This window comes from Dama dama, chromosome 11 (genome assembly GCF_033118175.1).
Source record: "Dama dama isolate Ldn47 chromosome 11, ASM3311817v1, whole genome shotgun sequence".
Lineage (NCBI taxonomy): Eukaryota > Metazoa > Chordata > Mammalia > Artiodactyla > Cervidae > Dama > Dama dama.
In genome coordinates this window covers 74,378,661-74,400,610 of record NC_083691.1, presented here as the reverse complement: position 1 = coordinate 74,400,610, position 21,950 = coordinate 74,378,661, and the positions used below count along the sequence as shown (strand labels likewise).

Below are 21,950 nucleotides of genomic sequence, written 5' to 3'. Positions count from 1 at the left end.
CGTGTCCCACTCTTTGCGACCCCATAGACTGCAGCATGCCAGGCTTCCCTGTCCATCACCAACTCCTGAAGCTTGCTCAAACTCAAGCCCATTGACATGATGATGTCATCCAGCATCCCGTCGATGACGTGGTGATGCTATCCAACCACCTCATTATTAGAGAAATGTAAATCAAAACTATAATGAGGTATCACCTCACACCAGTCAGGATGGCAATCATCAAAAAATCTATAAACAATTAATACTGGAGAGGATATGGAGAAAAGGAAACACTCTTGCATTGTTGGTGGGAAAATAAATTGATACAGCCACTATGGAGCATAGTATGGACAGTCCTTAAAAAACTAGGAATACAGCTATCGTATGACCCAACAATCCCGCTACGGGGCACATACCCTCAAGAAACCATAACTGAAAAAGACACATGTGTGCCAATGCTCATTGCAGCACTATTTACAATAACTAGGACATGGAAGCAACCTAGATGTCCACTGACAGATGAATGGATAAAGAAGCTGTGGTACATATATACAATTACTCAGCCATAAAAAGGAACACGTTTGAGTCAGTTCTGACAAGAGAGATGAACCTAGAGGCTATTATACAGAGTGAAGTCAGTCAGAAAGAGAAAAACAAACATTGTATATTAACACATACATATGGAATTTAGAAGGACGGTAATGATGAACTCCTCTGCAGGGCAGCAGTGGAGATGTAGACATACAGAACAGACTTGTGGACACAGTAGGGGAAGGAGAGGGTGGGATAAATTGAGAGAGCAGCTGAAACATATACATTACCATATGCAAAATTAGAGAGCCAGTGGAAATTTTGCTATATGATGCAGAGAGCTCAAATCAGGTGCTCTGCAATGGTTATGATGGGTGGGAGGTGGGAGAGTGGTTCAAGAGGGAGTGGACATATATATATCTATGGCTGATTCATGTTAATACATGGCAGAAACCCACACAATATGGTACAGCAACTATCCTCCAATTAAGAATAGATAAATTTTTTTTAAAAATGCCTAGCAGAATGCTTAGCAAACAGTAAATCAGCAATTTTTTAGGATATATATTTTGAAAAAGGGAAAACATGGGACAATGACTCTAATGTATACTTTGATAACAATTTGCAAATTCATTATATCTCATTCTTTAGTACTCTGTAGATAATCACTGAGCAATTATTTAGCAATAAAGTCACATCTTACTTAAAGAAAAAAAAAACCTAAAATAGTGTTACCATATGATCTAGCAACCCCATTCCTTGGCATTTACCTGGAAAAGATGAAAACTCTAATTTGAAAGGATACACAACCCCCCCCCCCCCACCAATTTTCATAGCAGCAGTATTGACAATAGCCAAACATTGGAAACAACTCAAGTGCCCATCAACAGAAACTGGATAAAGTAGATATGGTAGATATACAATAGAGTATTATTTAGCCATAAAAAAAGGAAATACTGCCATTCACATCAACATGGATGGACCTAGAGATTATCATACTAAGTGAAGTAAGTTAGAGAAAGACAAATACATATATGTATTTAGAATCTTACATGTAGAATCTAAAAAATGTAATACAAGTGAATCTATATACAAAACAAAAACACAGAAAACAAACGGACAGTTATCAAAAGGGGAGATGGAGAGGGTAAATTAGACATACAGGATTAATAGATATAAACTACTAATACTACACATAAAACATATAAGCAACAGGATTTACTGTATAGCCAGGGACTATATTCAATATTTTATAATAACCCATAATGGAAAATAGTCTGAAAAAATACATATATAAAATGGAATCACTTTGCTATATACCTAAAACTAACACAATATTGTAAATCAAATGAAGTGAAAGCTGCATCTGACTCTTAGCAACTCCATGGACTGTAGCCTGCCAGGCTCTTTGTCCATGGAGTTGTCCAGGCCAGAATACTGGAGTGGGTACCCCTTCCCTTCTCCAGGGGATCTTCCCAACCCAGGGATTGAACCCAGCTCTCCTACATTGCAGGCGGATTCTTTACCAGCTGAGCCACAAGGGAAGCCCAAGAATACTGGAGTGGGTACCCATTCCCTTCTCCAGGGGATCTTCCCAACCCAGGGATCGAACTGGGGTCTCCTGCATTGCAGGCAGATTCTATACCAGCTGAGCTACCAGGGAAGCCTGTAAATCAGCTATACTTCAATTTTAAAAGATTCTTTAACCACTAGACCACCAGGGAAGTCCCTCAATCACCTTTTTAGTTTCCCACACTTAAGTGTTAGTGAGACCAAAATTTTTTCACCTTTACTGGATATCTAAATTTCTTATTTACAAATGGTCTATTCACTGTCTTTATCTGTTTTACTTTTCTATTTCCTATAAATTATTAACAGAATTTAAGATAAGCCATTAACTATTTATCTGCCATGTATGTTGAAAATACTTTTCCTAATTTGCATTTGCCTACTAACTTTGTTTACAGTTTGTTTCCTGCTGTACAAAAAATTCAAAATGCTGTGTAATCAAACCTGAGGCTTCTTTTCCTTTGCAATCCACCCATTTCTGTTGTCTCAGAAAATCTGCCTTATCCTAAAATTAAATATGTGTGTGTGTGTGTGTATGTTAAGTCATTTTAGTCATGTCCAACTTTTTGCGACCCTGTGGACTGTACCCACTGTCCATGGGATTCTCCAGGCAAGAATACTGGAGTGGTTTGCCCATGTCCTCCTCCAGGGGATCTTCCTGACCCAAGGATCAAATCCACATCTCTTATGCCTCCTGTATTGGCAAGCAGGTTCTTTACCACTAGCACCACCTGGAAGCCCAAAATTAAATATGTGCTAATATATTTTCTTCTAGTTTTATAGTTCAAAAGTATTTAATTCTTTAATCAATATGGAATTTACTATATGTGGTAGGAAGAGTCTCATATTTACAAGTTTATTAATCATCTAGCATAAAATATCTCTCTTTCCTACTGATTTGTCATACCTTCTTTATCAAATATACAGATCTTATGTATTCTGGAGTCTGTTTCTGAGCTCAGTTCAGTTATCTCAGCTCCTCTTTCAGATGTTCACTGTATGTCTCTCCCCTTACACTGCTAAGTTTCTAGTTACAAATAAATAACTATAGTCCCTCAAAACACCCTGAAATAACTTCATAGTTTCTCATTCTTCCCTTTTTATTTTTTGGCATCATACTGATTACTTATCTAAAATAGTTAATTTTTATCAAACACATGTACACGTATTTGAAAATTTAGAAACAGGAAGGCATTTTTACATTTTTTAAAAGAAAAACTAGGAATACTTTTCTTTCTTGTTAATAATACAGTGATCTATTGAATATCTCTGATGATCTTAATAATTAACTAATCCAACAAATACTATGCACTCTGTGTGAGCCATTTTCCTAGATGCTCAGTATACAAGACAAGAACAGACAAAAATCCCCACCTTTGTGAAGTTTACGTTCTGTGGGGAGACAGATGAAAACACCGTAAGTAAATTTTTAGATGAAGTGTATCAGATGGTTATGAGCACTATGAAGAAAAATAAACCAAGAAAGGGGGATAGGGAATTCTGAACAAGTGACTAGGGATGACCTCAATAAGAAGGTCATGTGAATCAAGAGCTAAAGAAAGTAAAAGAGCCTTTACTTTTCTTCTATAACTTTACAAATGTGTTACTTACATTGCCATCCCCAGTGTATCTTCAGATATATTTTAAGTATATCTTGAATCACACATTAATCATTCATTGCCTTTCTACTATGATGAGCGAAATGTTAATCTTGACATCTCAGAAGGAATCACTGCATATTTTAAATATCAAATTCATCATGAGTTTATGGTCTATCAATATACTTACAGGAATGAAGCAGCCTGTTGGAAACCTTTGAACTGTAGAACGAAATACAAAGCTCCTATATTAAAAAAAAAAAGATACGATTTTCCAAACATATTTTTAAATGTGAAGATCTTAAACATATTCTTATTAAATATTTTAAAATGCTAATCTGAATATAATGGGCATAAATGAGGTTTAAAAGTCATTAGTGTTGGCTGTTAAGTATGTAAATAGAAAGGCATGAGTGAATTAGTAAAAGCAACTTCATAAGTACTTAATTACCTGGAAGCTTGCTTGGGAACTGGTGGAGGAAGTAGCTCGTATTGCCCTGGTGAAAGCTTAACTGACTACACAGAACAGACAAGGATACCAATAAAAGATTAACATAGGTCTCAAACTCACTTTATTATCTATCATTCATATAATTTATTTTATGACCATACCAACATTATATCACTTATTTTCTATTTTAAGAATGGAAAAGATATATTTCCAAAGGTAGAGTTTCAAAACACTCAACAGATACTCACTTTTCATGGTGAATTTAATGACAGTACACCTGCAGTGGTATGTAGAAAAATGTTGTACAATTAATCACATTTTAAGTGTACTTGATTCAACAAATCCAATCGACCACAAAATAGTGAGCCTGCTCTGTTGGTAAAGAACTACTAGGAGTGGCGGGAAATACAGGTCATGTTCTCATAATCAATAAACAATTCTAACATAAAACACTATAACCAATACTAAAAGTTAAAGACTGGACATCTGGAGGATAGAGAGAGATTAACCCAACTGGGTGATGCATAGCTAACATCACATACTCAGTGGTGTAAAGCTAAAAAGCTGTTCCTCTAAGTCCAGGAAAAGAATAGGGGTGCCTATGTCTCCATTCTTATTCAACATAGTACTGGAACTCCTAGTGAGTAATTCTGCAAGAAAAAGAAATAAAAGGTATCCAAATTGTAAAGGAAGTAGTAAAATTGTCCCTGTTTGCAGATGACATGATCTTACATATAAAATACTCTATAGAACTCTGGGCTTCGCAGGTGACTCAGTGGTAAAGAATCTGCCTGCCAATACAGGACATGCAGGTTTGAGCCCTGGGTTGGGAAGATCCCTTGGAGAAGGAAATGGTAACCCACTCCAGTATTCTTGCTTGGGAAATCACGTGGACAGAGGAGACTGGTGAGCCACAGTCCATGGACTCACAAAAGAGTGGGATACAACTTAGCAACTAAACAACAAAGAACTCCACCAAAAAACGGTCTGAACTAATGACAAAATCAGTAAAGCTGCAAGATACAAAAACAACACAAAAATCACTTGAGCTTATACACTAATAATGAACTATCTAAAAAAAGAGAAGAAAACAAGCTCATTTACAATAGCATCAAAAATATAACATAGTTAGGAATAAATCTGACTAAGGAGATGGAAGCTCTGTACACTGGAAAGTATAAGACACTGATGAAAGAAGTTGAAGAATACACAAATAAATGGAAAGATATACCATGGTATGGATTCAAAGAATTAATATTGTTAAAATATCCAAATTATCCAAAGCAATCTACAGATTCACTGCCATCCCTAGCATAAAACAGCATTTTTTCAAAGATATAGAAGAAACAACTCTAAAATCAATATAGAACCACAAAAGGCCCCAGATAATCAAAGCAATCTTGAGAAAGAAGAACAAAGCTGAAGGCATCACACATTCTGATTTCAAACTATACTGCAGAGCTACAGTAATCAAAACAGTATGATACTAGCATAAAAACAGACACATAGACTAATGGAACAAAATACAGAGCCCAGAAATAAATCCAGACAGAAATGGTCAACTAATCTTTGACAAGGGCACCAAGAATACACAATAAGGAAGCTATAGTCTCTTCAATAAATGGTATCTGGGAAACTGGAGATCCACATGATAAAACAAAATTAGACCCTTCAAAATTATAGAATGCTTAAATGTAACATATGAAACCATAAAACCTCTAGAAGAAAATGTATGGGAAAAGCTCCTTGACACTGGTCTTGGCAAAGATTTTTTTTAGACATGACACCAAAAGCACAGACAAAAAGAGCAAAAATAAACAAGTGGGACAACAAAGTATAGCCAAGGAAACAATCAACAAAATGCAAAGGTGACCAAAAGTAATGGGAGAAAACATTTGCAAACCATTTATCTCATAAAGTGTTAATATCCAAAATACATAAGGAGCTCATACAACTCAAGAGAAAAAAGACAAATAATCCAATTTTAAAATGGGCAAATGACATGAATAGGCATTTTTCCATAGAAGACATACAAATGACCAAGTACAAGAAAAGGTACTCAAAATCACTAATCATAAGGGAAATGAAAATCAAAACCACAATGAGCTATTACCTCATACCAGTCAGAATGGCTATTATAAAAAAAAAACAAGAGATAACAAGTGTTGGTGAAGATGTGAAGAAAAGGGAACTCTGTGCACTTTGGTAAACAGATGGGGAAACAGTGGAAAACAACAGCTAACTTTATTTTTGGGGGCTCCAAAATCACTGCAAATGGTGACTGCAGCCATGAAATTAAAAGACACTTACTCCTTGGAAGGAAAGTTATGACCAACCTAGACAGCATATTAAAAAGCAGAGACATTACTTTGTCAACAAAGGTCTGTCTAGTCAATGCTATGGTTTTTCCAGTAGTCATGTATGGATGTGAGAGCTGGACTATAAAGAAAGTTGAGCTCTGAAGAATTGATGCTTTTGAACTATGGTGTTGGAGAAGACTCTTGAGAGTCCCTTGGACTGCAAGGAGATCCAACCAGTCCATCCTAAAGGAGATCAATGCTGAGTGTTTATTGAAAGGACTGATGTTGGAGCTGAAACTCCAATACTTCGGCCACCTGATGCAAAGAGCTGATTCATTTGAAAAGACCCTGATCCTGTGAAAGATTGAAGGCAAGAGGAGAAGGGGACAACAGAGGATGAGATGGTTGGATGGCATCACCGACTCAGTGGACATGAGTTTGGGTAAACTCCGGGAGTTGGTGATGGACAGGGAGGCCTGGCGTGCTGCAGTTCATGGGGTCGCAAAGAGTCGGACACGACTGAGCGACTGAACTGAACTGTGCACTTCGGTGGAAACATAAAATGGTATGGCCTTTATGGAAAACAGCATGGAGATTCCTCAAAAATCAAAAACAAAACTACCATATCATCCAGCAGTCCCACTTCTGGGTATATATCCAAAGGAAACAAAATCAATATTTGGAAGAGATATCTTCAGTTGCACATTCACTGCAGCATTATTCACAACAACCGAGCTATGGAAATAGTTTAGGTGTCCATCCATGGATGAATGGATAATGAAAATGCGATATATAGTCCTTTAATGTATATATTATATTGTTCAGCCATTAAAAAAAAAGGAAATCCTAGCATTTGCAACAACATGAATGAACCTGGAGAGCGTTATTCTAAGTCGAATAAGCCAAACAGAGGAAGACGAATACCATTTTGTAACATTTACATGTGGAATATGAAAGGGTTGTACTCATAGAAACAGAGGGTAAAATGGTGGTTCCAGGAGCTGACAGATGGGGAAAATGGGGAGATGTTGGTCAACAGGTACAAACTTTATTATAAGATAAATAAGCTCTGGAGATACAATGCACAGTATAGTGACTATAGTTAATAATACTGTATTGTACACTTGAGAATTGCTAGGAGAGTAGATCTTATGTGTTCTTATCTCACACACACACACACACAATGGTAACTGTGTGAGGTGATCAATGTGTTAATTAACTTGACTGTGGTAATCATTTCACAATTTATACATATATCAAATCATGTTGTACACCTTAAATATGTTCAATTTTATTTGTCAGTTATACCTCAGTAAAGCTGGGTAGGGGGCAGAAATAAATAAATCTAACTGGGTGATCTAAAGATGGTAAAGAGAGCGAGATTTGAGTATGCTTTTAAGGAAGGTAAGAGTTCCTTGAGGGAGGAAAGGGGGAGATTCTAAGAAGGAAGAACATTGTAGAACAGACTGTCTCTCTGCCCATTGTGAAACTTGTTACACAACTACCTGGATAGCTCCATTATCCCTGGGTCTGTGGATGTCAGCCCAGAGTAAGAGAAGTAAGGGAGAGTTAGGAACTGGTAAGCACAGATAGTGGGCTGTGTAAAGAGAGGGATGGAGAAAAAGAAAGAGAGTGAGAAGCCAGGGGAAGACAGACGGGAACTTCCTGTGTTCAAGGAGTTGGCAGGGAGGAGTTGAATCCTTCTCAAAAAGGACACTCTACTTCCACCCTAAAATTAGATTTAAAAATACAATACTGCCCTTGTTGGAAACGAGACGTTCATATCCTGGTGTTATCTGCCACATTAAGTTCACCTATTGTATCTGATCCTACAGCTATCTTTCACATATTAATACAGAATTTTGATTACAGAGGCATTTTCTGTGGATTCAGTGATAATAACAGTAAATACAAATTTTATGATGAAATATACACAATGTCCTAATGCACCTGTGCCTTGTTCATTGTTCACTTGACAGAATAAACACCTAGGGAACATAGGTATTTATTATTATTATTACTATTATTATTATATGCTGGAAGCATAGAAATGTATTTTAAGCAGGGGGCTTTCTTGGGGGGCACAGCATTCTACTTCTTGATTTTGATGACACAGGTGTTTGCTTTCTATTTACTTTACACTGTGAATGTATGCTTCATGCTCCTTGCTCTCTGCTCCCTCTCTCTCCCACTCAGGCACATTATATACACATACACAGGAGGAGAAGGAAGAAAGAGAACTGAAAAGTGAGGGGGAAAAAAAACTTTACAGCCACTGTTTATTCATCTATACTCAGCAATTGCATAAGATTTTTTTCAATGAAGCAATCATGGAAAAACTCTTAGCCTTCCTCTAGAAAGGAATACTGGTTATCCATAGCTTCTTTATTTGTCCTACTTTACTTGGCATTGGCCATTCTTTGCTATTTAATATAGCTGAGAGAGGACTGACTTTTCCAGGAAGTCTTAAATACTCAGCTGCCTTACCTAAGAGATTGCTTCTCTGTACATTGTTGAACATGTTGCAAACTATCTGGATGGCTCCCTTGTCCATATATGTAATGCATGTTTGCATGCATGTATTTATATACAGTAAGTACATTTTGCTCTAATTCCTACATATGCTTCTTCATTCCTCACTTATAATGTAAGGCTCAGAGAATCTAGACAATATGCCCATAAAAACAGCTGATCCTAGTTAATTAATGTTTCAATCCATGCTGATTAGGCACTCAGAAATCCTGCAGTAGCTTGGAGTCATAGAAAAAGACAGGAAGCTATTAGCGTGGATATGTAATTCAGTTGTGTTGTACCAGCTCCAACAAGGTAAGAAAATTCGAGTAAATTAAAAGATCCAACCTTACTCATTAGGATGACGTAGGAAAATGCTCTAATTTCATTCTTTCACACGTAGTTGTCCAGTTTTCCCAGCATCAATACTAAAAAGACAGTCTTTTCCCCACTATATATTCTTGCATCCTTTGTTGGAACTTAATTAACCATAAAGGCATGGGTTTATTTCTGGGCTCTCTATTCTGTCCCATTTATCTATGCCATTACTATGCTGTTTTGATCACTGTAACTTTGTAGTATAGTCTGAAATCAGAGAGGGTGGTAACTCTGGCTTTGTTGTTTTGCCTCAAGATTGCTTTTGTTATTCAGGGTCTTTTGTGGTTCCATATAAATTTTAGAATTATGTTCTAGTTGTGTTAAAAAAAAAAAGTCATGTGTGTTTTGACAGGGATTATATGAAATCTATAGATTGATTTGGGGAGTACATTTTAACTATATTCATGAACAATGAACATGGGTTATCTTTCCACTTCTTTGCATCATGATGCATGGAAAAGATTCAAAATATATTTCTAAGAAAAAAGAAAAGTTCTGATTTCTGCTAACGGCAGGCTAGGTTATTTGGATGATGAACCTTTCCACTGTAGACAACTAGTAGAAATGAGGGACAAAATACACAAAATAAACAAGAGCTTTTGAAGAGATATGAAACTGATAATAAAGTCATAAGGAATATAAGATCCCCACACCAAGAGATGGGCTTCCCAGGTGGTGCAGTGGTAAAGAATCCACCTGCCAAGAGAGGAGACATCAGAAACTCAGGTTCTATCCCTGGGTCAGGAAGATCCCCTAGAGAAGGGCATGGCAACCCACTCCAGCTTTCTTGTCTGGAGAGTCCCATGGACTGAGGAGCCTGGAGGGCTATAGTCCATGGGGTCGCAAAAGAGTCAGACACAACTGAGCAACAACAAAACCAAGAGGCAGCAAGAAACCAGAGATACAAATGGCCTAGTTTTGCTCAGAGGATTTAAGTTGGTCCAGACTAAACTCAGCAGAGGAACAGACCTGGATTTGAGTGAACTTTAGAGCCCTAGAGGAATCCAGAGGCCAAAGCCTGGATCATCAATGATGGTGGTCTAGTGGGAGTCCTACCCACAGAAACTGGAGGCCCTAAAAGGGAGTTTCCTGAAAGCCACCCTCCCATCTCACCCCAGTGTTAAGGGGAGTACAGAAAGAGATGTCTTGGTGCTAAGCAGAATTGAGAGAACAGGGAGAAACCCATCCTTGAAAGAGTGTAACCATGGGCTGGTTCCTTTCATGGACTCTGGTCCAAATTCCCATCACTAGAGTGACCCAAGAATATATAAGCAGTGTATTTCAAGTGGCACCACCCTAAGCATTAGCAGAAACCAAAAATAAACTTTCTCTGAAGGAAAAACACTTTCATCTTAGGGAATCCATGGAAATAACCTTTCAGGGGCAATGAACAATGCACAAAGAAAATCACACATCCAGGGCAACAAAATGATGAAGGTCCAGTCAGATTTCAGAAATACAAGCAATCAATTCATTCATGCATTCAACAAATATTAACCAATCAGACACTATTTTAGAGGCAAAAATGTAACAGTGAACAAAACAGATAAGTATTCAGGCCGTCATAAAGCTTTACTCTCATAGGAGGAGGCAGACAACAAATAATAAATGCAAACTGTAAATAAATTATATAGTATACTCATGGCTCTAGGTTCTAAGGAAACAAAAGAGAAGGGCAGGAAAGGTCAGGGGTGTCGGATGGCCAACTTAAATGAGGCTCATTGAGAAAGTGACCCTTGAACAAAGATTTGAAGATGGAGAGGGAATAAGTCACATGGCTACCTGTGATAAGAGCATTCCAGATGAAGGAAGATTCATTGCAAAGACATGAGGTTGGATTGGGAGTAGCAAATTCAAGAAACAGCCAGGAGGCCATTGGTCAGGACCAGAATGAGGGGAGACACAAGAGTTGAGGTCACAGACGAAGCCAGTTCACCGTCAACCTGCTGGCCCTGAAAAGAGCCACTCAGAGATCACACCCACTATTACAAAGAGTAAACCTAGAGGTTCTCAATCAGAAGTTTTTTTTTTTTTTTAAGTTCCCTCCTTCTCCAGGGGACATTTGAACAATGTCTGGAGACAGTTTTGGTTGTTGCAACTGGGAGGTATGCTTAGTCGCTCAATCGTGTCCAACTCTTTGCGACCCCATGGACTGTAGCCCACCAGGCTTCTCTATCCATGGGGATTCTCCAGGCAAGAATACTGGAGTGGGTTGCTATGCCCTCCTCCAGGGGATCTTCCCAACCCAGGGATTGAACCCGGGTCTGCATTGCAGGCAGATTCTTTACTGTCTGAGCCACCAGAGAAGAACAACGGGGAGCGGGGGCTGCTAATTGGCATCTAATTATCCTGAAATGCTGTTAAACATCCTACAAAGCATAGGACTGCCCCCTACCACAAAGAATTATCCTGTCCAAAAAGTCAACAGAGCCAAGGGTGAGAAACCCTGAATTTGACATAAAACAGAGAAGTCAAAATAACAGCTGGATATACAAGCCTGGAGTTCAACAGAGAAGTCTGGGCAGGAGATATACATTTGGAAATCACAAACAGCTGGTGTTCAAAGCCTTGAGACTAAATCAAATCAGCAGGGAGTGACAGCAGATGGGGAAGAGGTATGCATGCCTGAGCCTCCAAATGGAAGAAGGCAGGAAGGAGGGGCTGAACAAGCCAAAAGGCTGAGAAGAGAAAAAAAGAATGAGGATTGAGGAGGAGGTGTTTAGGATTTGGAAAGAGGAAAGATGTGAGAGAAACCTACCCCAGGAGAATGGGAGAGTAAACAGATTAGGGACTGAACAACAACAATTCTGTACCCATGGGTGGTAAAGAATTTAAAATGAGACTAGTCATTCAGCTACACAAATGCAGGTTCCAAGTTCACAGAGAGATCTGACCAGGGTTGTGACTTTGCCAAACAAGTAAGATGAGCCATCAAAGGTCAAGGAATTGAGGTTGTGTGCAGGGAGTAACTCTAATGATTAACTATGGAACTTAAGCTTTGAAAGGAAGGAAAATATCAGCAAGTTGAGAGGCAATGAAAAGTGGTAGTGTAAGCAGATAGGGTCTTGGACAAACACATGCTGCACGCACATGCAAAGACTTGCACAAGCTGGTCCAGAGCCTGTGGATGGTGGAGACACCCAAGGGATGACAATGATTTGAGGCCTTGAGAGCAGCAGCAAGTTAATCCTTCCTTCTCTGCTCTTTGGCTTGGTTGTATCTTTTGGTTCAACATCCACCAAGAAGCAAACCCATTTTTCCAATAACAGCAGGACCAATGGATTGAAGACTGGGGGGAACAGAAAAATTGTTGAGGTTGATGCCAGAGTGAGCAAGGTAGAAGATCTGGGGAGAGTGAACACAGTGTGATGCATGCAACTGAAATGAAGGAGAGTTCAAAAAACTGAGAAGCCAGATTGTTGGAAAATCATCATCTCTGAATGTACTGAAATTATGACAGAAGTAGTGGAAAGAGTGACAGGGAGCAGAAGAAGCTAAAATCATCCACAAATAAGGTAGAGTAAGTAACCCAGGGGTTAGCAACACTGGGGAAAATCAGGTCATAAAACCACATAGTGAGAGAAAGGGTCCCACTTTTGAATATTTGAATATACATTCTAAAATAAAAACATACTATTTCTCTGATAAGAAAAAAATGACTGTAAAAATTTTAGGTCCATATCAAATACTCTTTGGAAAGAGCCAGACATAGATGGGTATATACACAGACATGGGGCTTCCCTAGTGACTCAGCGGTAAAGAACCTACTTGTAATGCAGAAGACTGCCTACAATGCAGGAGATGTGGGTTCGATTTCTGGATTGGGAAGATTCCCTGGAGAAGGAAATGGCAAGCCACTCCAGTGTTCTTGCCTGGGAAATCCCACGGACAGAGGAGCCTGGCAGGCTACAGTCCATGGTGTTGCAAGAGTCGGTCACGACTGAGCGACTAAACAACCACCATGCACAGACACACACATGTTAAAATATAAATATAAACACACATATGATTCTTCAATACAGATTCTCCAGTTGAATTATATGCTTCAGAATAAAGGTGTTAAAAATAGTAAAAACTTTCTTACAAATAAAAAACAGCATTAATGAGGTACAGTGGGACTATTCTATTAAGAATTATGAAGCTTATAATGTGTACTGTATCTACCTTGAATTCAAATGACTGTTTTACTGAGTTCTGCCATTAAAAAATCAGAATTCTGAATTTTACTGGTGAGTAAACAGGGTTACATCTGAATATCTCTCCTCTTGTGAATATATTATACCTTTGAAATAGAAAATTAGGAAAACATTTAATTCTTCTAGTTTTTAGCTCAAGCCTTTCTGGAAGGTGGAAGAGAAAGGAGAAAGAAAAGAAAGAAATAAGGAAAGTATTTTTAGAACATTTTATCCATCCCTCTGGATAAGCCAAATTCTTTTGGTCTTTTAAAGCATTAAATTTTGCCTAATACCAACCATCTATTTTTTCTTCTCTCAGCAGTGGGCCTGTGTCTACCCTCAGAAACTCAAAAAAGTCAGAAGAGAGGAAGCAGAAGGGAAGTAAATGGTGGAGGAGGCTAAGGAAGAATGATTTTTGCATAGGAGGTGGCCAAGACAATTTCACATGTCGCCTGGTTACCTGATACCAAGCCATAAAAGTCTATGTATAATTCAGTGCTTGTATTCATCCACTGAACCGAACAGGATAAGATTTACCCTGTGAACATTTATCATTCTGTCCTGTTTCAAAGCCATAATTTGCAAAGCCCCAGGAAGGGTTCATTGCTTGGACACAACATGGGTTCATTTTGCTGAAGATTTCTTGTCCATCCTAATAACCACAACCCCTTCCATTCAATTCAACCTCCAAGTGGCAATGCATCGTCTCAGGTTATGATCATGTTATCCTGATAAGGCTGTAAAGACTGATACATATTATTAGCTCCTTTATAAACAGAAGATATTAAGGCCCAAAGTCCCAAATGACAAAGTCCATGTCCCAACTCCACCCTTCTGTGAAATGCCTCCTTTTGGATCCACCCCCTGATACCCTGCCCCTCATTCAAGGCCAGAGGCATGAGGTAGACTGGAAAGAGCACCGAATTGGGGCTCAGAAGCCCTCAGTGAAAAGCACAGCTTGCTACACAAATAAACTTATTTATGAAACAGAAACAGACCCACAGACATGGAAAACAAATTCATGGTTACCAAAGGGGACAGCAAGGAAGGGAGGGGTAAATTAGGGGTTTGGAATTAACACATACACACTATTATATACAAAATAGATAACCAAACAAGGACCTATGGTACAGGGAACTATACTCAATATTTTGTAATAATCTATAAGAGAAAAGAATCTGAAAAAGAATAGATATATCTATAGATATATAGATATATTCAGCTTATATATATATAAGCTGAAACTCCAATACTTTGGCCACCTGATGCGAAGAACTGACTCATTGGAAAAGACCCTGATGCTGGGAAAGATTGAAGGCAGGAGAAGGGGACGACAGAGGATGAGATGGTTGGATGGCATCACCAGCTCGATGGACATGAGTTTGAGCAAGCTCCGGGAGTTGATGATGGCCAGGGAAGCCTGGAATGCTGCAGGCTATGGGGTTGCAAAGAGTCAGACACGACTGAGTGACTGAACTGAACTGAACTGATATATATATGTATAATTGAATCACTCTGTCGTCCACCTGAAACTAACACAACACTGTAACCCAACTATGTTGTTGTTCAGTCACTAAGTCATGTCTGAGACTTTGCAATCCCATGGACTGCAGCATGCCAGGCTTCCCTGTCCTTCACTATCTCCTGGAGCTTGCTCAAATCCATTTCCTTGAGCCGGTGATGCTATCTAATGATACTTTAATAAAAAATAATAATAAAATTAGGTCAACCATAAAAAAGCACTGCCTTCTTTATAAGCTATGCACCTCGGAACCAATTACTTCATCCCTATTCACCTCAGTTTTCTCATCTGTAAAATGGGGGTAAAATCCATCTTGCCTATTTCAGAATGCCTGGGGAGAACTACTAACAGAATATATGTGGAAGCTCACAGTAAATTATTAAGAGCCACAGGAATGTTATATAGTATCCAAGGTCCAACTTCAGTCCTACTCAATCCAGGGAGCGTTCTAGCCTTTCAAAGCCACATTCACTGAGCTCTCTCTAGGCCTTTCCTGCTACACCATCTATCTCAGCACTTGATCTATTTGCTCTTGTATTGTTACTAAAATACTTCTAAGTCAGGAACATCTTCCCTTTACAGAACCTAGCCCAGGGCTCTAAGAAGCTCAGTATCCTTAATGTGATGCATTCTGATATCACAATGCTCATTTCTGCAAGAAATTCTTGCAAAAGCTCTCCTATGGTGTACAGCCATATTCACACTCTAATATGAGGACTACTCACTGAAAGGCAGTTTTCTCTTTAAAAAAAAAAGAGGACATACCATATCAACCGCTTGAAGAGACCAGAAGCATGGCCCCATCATAGATAAGACCCCAAGTCAGGGGAATCCTACCAAGAGTCCCCAGCAAGGGAAAAAAAATTTCCCGTGTCCACATTAGGTTGAGAAGGGAAACATCTTGCTGGATGTATTTGCAAGTGAAGCATGCTTTGTTTGATTTCTGGAAGAAATATGGCATCCTACAGATTTTCAGTTTCTCCTGGGGAAGATATAATCTAAGTATAGAGAATATTTTCCTCTGGGCCTCTTTAGCTTTCCCACACAAAGCCAACTGCTACCAGCACTTTACCTGATCTCTGTAAACCAGCATGCTGGGGCTTGACCGCGGTTTGTCCTTAAATGAGTAAGTGGCCACTTGCTTCTTTAACAAGTCCAAGAAGTCAGGAGGCATGTACTGGGGAAGGTCATTCAGCACCGGATCATTTCTTTGCAAAAGAGGTGGTTTTTTCCTTCCTTCATTTTTAAAATTGTAGGTTGCTATCACTGGATTTAACAGGGATTCTTCAATAAAAGTTTTCAAGTGGTAAGTGCCAGGATTAGGAGTGTTCTGTGGAGAATTGATATCATTTTTCAAGTTAGTATGTAAACAGGTAACATCTCCTAAAGCATCATTCTTTCAAAGGTCACTCCTAAGTAGCATTTCTCTTTGTTTTACTTAAGAGAAATGTTTTAATAAAATTCCATCAACACTCCCCACAGAACAACATTTCAAGACAATCATGATTTCCTTTCTACGACAATTGCTTAACTATAGCAAATGGGTTGTGGCCATAGGTAAAACTTTAACTTTTTAAAAAGTAGCCTCAAAGATACTTAAATTTGAGATTCTATTTGACTATAAATGTCAGGTCTCTCATGAGAACCCTCTAGATAAGTTTCATGACTAAATAGAATTTAGTCTAAATTCTACTTCAGTTTAGTAGATACATGTGTTTCTTTCTAACCCTCAAGTGGGAAGCTATAGGCTAATAACATGAGACTGAGGATGAACTGGCAGAACATATGGTCTAATTAGTCCAAGAAGAGGTTTGGGACTTTCAAATCACAACCACAGTATGGCTGAATGGCCAGGCCCAACAGTTTAGTCACCACTGCTTTTGTGGCCATCTTCCCACTGAGCACTCGACTCAGTTATACCATTAAAATTAGCTCAATTCCAAAGAGGCTTTGGTCCCTAGGGCCCCTCTGTTATGGAAAGGTGTGAATAGAAAACATTTCTGCCATACAGAAATAAGGTATCTTGAGAGAAGGATCTTCTGGTCATCTTTCTTTCATATATCACCATCTTGCTTTCACACATTGACCATGTTAACACAAGCTATCATAGGCTCTTATTTTTTAAAGAAGTAAGATAAAAACTGAAGTCAAACACCTTTCCAGAATGTGTAAGCTTAGTTGACTTTATCAAGATAACCTGTAGTGTAAAACACCTACACTCCTATAGTTGTTTTACTTCCAAGCTTTTACTGCATTCAAAGTTTAGTTTCTCAGTCATGTGCTGATACTAAAATTATAAATATAAAACGAGCCCAGGTAGATCTGAACCACCATTGTCTCCTTAAAATTAAGTATTAGTGATTTAAAAGGTCAGACTCAAATACTGATTCAAATAGGAAAGGATGAAAATATACATACTGTTAATGCTATTCTCCACCATCTTTCTCTTTCAAAAGATGACTTCTGAGTTGGTTTCTATTAATAAACATAAAAATATGCTTATTCATTTCAGAAGTGATCACTAGAAGTTAAATATCACTTATAAAACATGTACTTGAAGAAACTGATACTGTATGAAACTGGTCACCCTGAATGAAAACAAGAGCTCCATAATCAATTTTGCCTATAATATTTCCTTAAATTGCTATTTTAAGATCTTAAGTGCTTTTTAAGTATCTAAATTTCCTTTGGGTAAATTAGAGTAATAAACATCCCCATCAGAGGACGAGATGGTTAGATGGCATCACCGACTTGACAGCATCACAAACTTGGAGTTTGAGGACACTTCAGAAGTTGGTGATGGACAGGGAAGCCTGGCGTGCTGCAGTCCATGAGGTCGCAAGGAGTCGAACATGACTGAGCAACTGAACTGAACTGAAATGTCCCCATCTCACCAAGATGTCATAAGAATAATTAGGTGACAAAATTTGGTGCTCTTAGGAAGCAAAGCGGAGAAGGCAATGGCAACCCACTCCAGTACTCTTGCCTGGAAAATCCCATGGACGGAGGAGCCTGGTAGGCTGCAGTCCATGGGGTCGCTACAAGTCGGACACGACTGGGCGACTTCACTTTCACTTTTCAGTCTCACGCATTGGAGAAGGGAATGGCAACCCACTCCAGCATTCTTGCCTGGAGAATCCCAGGGATGGGAGAGCCTGGTGGGCTGCCATCTCTGGGGTTGCACAGAGTTGGACACGACTGAGGCAACTTAGCAGCAGCAGGAAGCAAAGAGTTATGTAAACCCAAAACTGTATAACTGTTATTACAATTTATGGCTCAGGGAACTCAAGGTAAAAATATATAGACATCCAATTAATGTAATATTGGGATTCAAATTCCTGGCCATATAGCAAATGTTGAAAGTGCCATTTTCTAGATTTCCATATGCTATGATTTGGGCTTGAACTCCAGCTCAGCAACTACTTAGGTGTACTAGGCAAATTAACCCTCATGAACCTCAGCTTTCTCTTAGGAGGACAACAAAAGGCACCAGAGTTGGCACAAAAATAAGGCATCATAAAGACCTGTACCCACAACCAGGACTCAGTAAGTGGTGGCTTTTATTTTTAATATCTCATCTGCCAAGTTAAGAAGAAAATTATTTTGATATTCCTCAGGTTCCAAGGCCACTCTGGTCTTACACTGTAAGTACTCTAAAGTACTTCCACTTTTCATTATCCTATATTTGTTTCGGCTTCACTGTCAACAGTGAGGACAACAGAACACAGTTGCTTAGTTTTTTCCTTTTGTTACTTCCACTAGGTAAAATCTTTAAAATACTGAGTTTTACTTTCATTTAGAATGCTTTTTTAATTGCTATGAAATACAGGTCATCTCAAGCAACAAGGCATTAAAAATAATAATCTAATCAGTAAACTGATATAATTCATTCTTCCTAACATATATCCACATATAAGTAACCCTGGGCTTCAGTTTTACTATGAAATATAAGCATTTCTCTGAAAAAGCATTGCTTCATATGCACTGCTAAGTCTGAATTTCTTCCTATACATTCCCTTTATTAGATTTATGTTGAATCTTCTCTGTTAGACATTTATAGTCACAGAAATTGAACTTCTTCAGGCAAGTGAAGACAGGTCTCCATCACTACCTAGGACCAGGGAAATGAAGTGGGAAGAAGGGAAAAGTAAACATGATACATCTGAAGGAAGGTACCTGGCAGCTGCTGTTTTGTTTAGCCCAAGACAGGTGATCTCAACTTCCCCTATCTCCCACTTCATATTCACTTCAGGGGTGAATTACTTTACACAAGTTAGGCTAAACATCCCTCACCCAAATTTATTTAAAAACTAAACAAGACAGTTTACAATATTTTATAAATACTACAGTAGGAAGCAAGGCAAAAACGTGTCCAATAGACCAAGGAAGGAAAAACCCATTCCCTTGGCAGACAGTGGGGGAGTGGGGGAGGAGGTGGAGGGAGGGAAACGAAGAAATCTAAGAACCCTGTTAAAGCAGTTGTCCAGCGCAAGTAGCAGTAGGTTAAGATGGGGGGTGGAGGATGGGAAACAGGACAGAAAACAAAGGACGAAGGGTAAGGATAAGTGAGAGCTAGGCAGGAGAAAAGCAAACGAAGGGCGCTCAATGATCAGGAAGAAAGGACTGCAGGCGTACACGTGAAGGTAGGAAGCGGAGGGGCCCAAGGACCCAGGAATAGAGACAGCTGGTGTTTTTGGCGGAGCCCAGCAGGGGGAACAGTGTTTTGAGAATTGAAGGCAGGGAAGGCAGGCGGTACCGAGGCCAAGGCAGAAGCCCCATGCCTCAGGTCTTCCTTACTGCAGTGGAGGTGATGGCGATAGACTGATTCATTGCTGCCTCTTCACTCTAGGCCGAGGCTGGCGTCCGGTTGCCAGGAGGCGCCTCGGTCCGCCGGCTCCCGAGCATGCGCAGAAGACCTGCCAGTAGGTTTGGCTCTGGTGGTGGGGGAAGGGAGGTAGGCACACACTTGGAGGGCCCGCGCCAAGCCTAGCGAAATCGGTTGAGACCGTCACGCACGTGCATGGTAAGAAAATCTAGAGGGCTCAGGAGTCACCAAGAGCCTGCGCCAAGGAGGCTTGTAAAGGAGCTAGAGCATCCCATGATCTCCATCAGCCCTTTCCCGAATCACCTCCACGCTGTGATAGCATGCTTAAGGAAAAATCAACCTTAGCATCCACTTTCTAAGATTGTTTCTAAATTCCCCCAGAAGGAAATTTCTGGGAGTGTCACTGCTTTGAGAAGTGCCGTGAGCTCTAGATGCAAGTCTGTGAAACCACGGACCACCCTTTGCCCTCTTTATAGACCCTCTTCATTGTCAGCCTATCTTGGCTGTAGCTCCTCAACCTATACACATTTCCATCTTTAAAAACAAATGTCCCTTCAACCTTAATAGTTTGATTTTATGGAATACCTTCTGTGTGCCAAATACTTCACATGTATTTAATCCTCAAAATAACCCTGTGAAATAGATATCAATCCCATTTAATGAAGGAGGAAACAGGCTTCCTTGGACAGTTTAGCACAGCCGACTCTGCATCACACAACAGTGGCAGAACAGAGTTCAAATCCAGGCCTGACTCCAGTGCCTCCAACTGTCTACTATACCATGGAGTTTCTGCTTCCTGTCACACTTTCAAGAGCAGTGTGGATTCATTTCTTTCTTAACCTGCCCCATACTTCCCTGAAACTATCTTAATCTGACATCACACACCTTTAAGTTAAAAACTGCACTTAGTAAATAAACTAGCCAGTTATTCAGTTGCCAAAATCAATGGGGATTTTCCAAGCTTTTAGCAAGCTTGACTTCAGTTCATCACTGCATTGATTCCTCTTTTCCATTCTTCTTGAATCCCTCTTCTCCCTTACCAGGATTTGTATTTGCTGATTTATTGTGTTTGTCTATAAAGAGGTGAAATATATTGGTACCCTTATGATTAACTTCATTGAAATCTGGAACCATCTGGCACAATGCATTCAATAATCATTGCCTTTGGACAAAAGCAAAATTTACCATCTAGTCTCATCTTCCCATTAGAACCTCCTGATCTGATGTATACTTACAAATTCCAAACATGCCACCCACCATGCCTCCCCAAATGCTGACCCTTCTGCTTGAAATGCTATTCCCTTCTTCATGGCCTGGCAACCCTCAAGGGTCAACTCCTCTAAGTCATCTGAAGGACCCTGTGCCTATCTTTATAGAGGGACTCATTGTGACAAATCATGTCTCCCCTAATTTGAAACACATCCAAAACAGGTTTTTGTCCTAATTCTCAGCCCTTTCAACACAGGAAGTTTTCCTTTCATAAGTTAAAACCAGAAAATGGAATATAGCAGCACTTTTCAAATGTGCACATGAAGTATCTGGAAATACTGTTAAAATACAGACTGAGATTCTCTAAGTTCTCACAGGTGATTGTGTGGGTGACTTTTCTGGGTAGTAAGAGAGGACACCATTAAATTTCTCCTAAAATGCTAGGACTATTCAATAAATTCATTTAACATAGCCTTAAAAATAGGAAAAAAGGCAGGAGCAGCCAGGCACCAGGTTTGAAATAAAAAGCTGAAGTTGTAAGACCAAGAGACAAGTTAAATACAGAACTTTGACCAAAAGTGATTAAGCCAGTCCATCACTGTGCCTCATTTTACTTTCTTATTTTGGCTGAGCCTGTAAAACTGGCTCAGCAGACTAGGGACTGGTACCCTAGAGACTGAATATGATGAAAGGTACAGAGAAGTCCAGAAACCCATAGAAGGTATGAAATATAAGGGAACACCTAGATGAGAAAATAGTTTTGGGTACTGCAAAAATAGAAACAGCATGGGTCAATGATTTCAAGGACTTTGCCAATAAAACAGACTAAGTATGTAGAATAAACAAAATGTCCCCTTAAGAAAACAGTCTTGTACAGTATACTGTTTGATTTTCAGGTTACC

At 39.3% G+C, this 21,950-nt stretch overlaps 1 protein-coding gene across 1 annotated transcript in view; it reads right to left on the bottom strand.

Moving 5' to 3' along the window:
• The window catches only part of STPG4 (sperm-tail PG-rich repeat containing 4), a 34,514-nt gene extending 14,721 nt beyond the window's left edge, over window positions 1-19,793 (bottom strand). Inside the window, 5 exon segments of the mRNA XM_061156119.1 lie at window positions 3,868-3,922; window positions 4,129-4,193; window positions 16,087-16,344; window positions 17,433-17,489; window positions 19,650-19,793. Of these exon segments, the coding sequence (XP_061012102.1) occupies window positions 3,868-3,922; window positions 4,129-4,193; window positions 16,087-16,344; window positions 17,433-17,489; window positions 19,650-19,793 (579 nt within the window).
• Window positions 19,794-21,950: the final 2,157 nt, after the last annotated feature.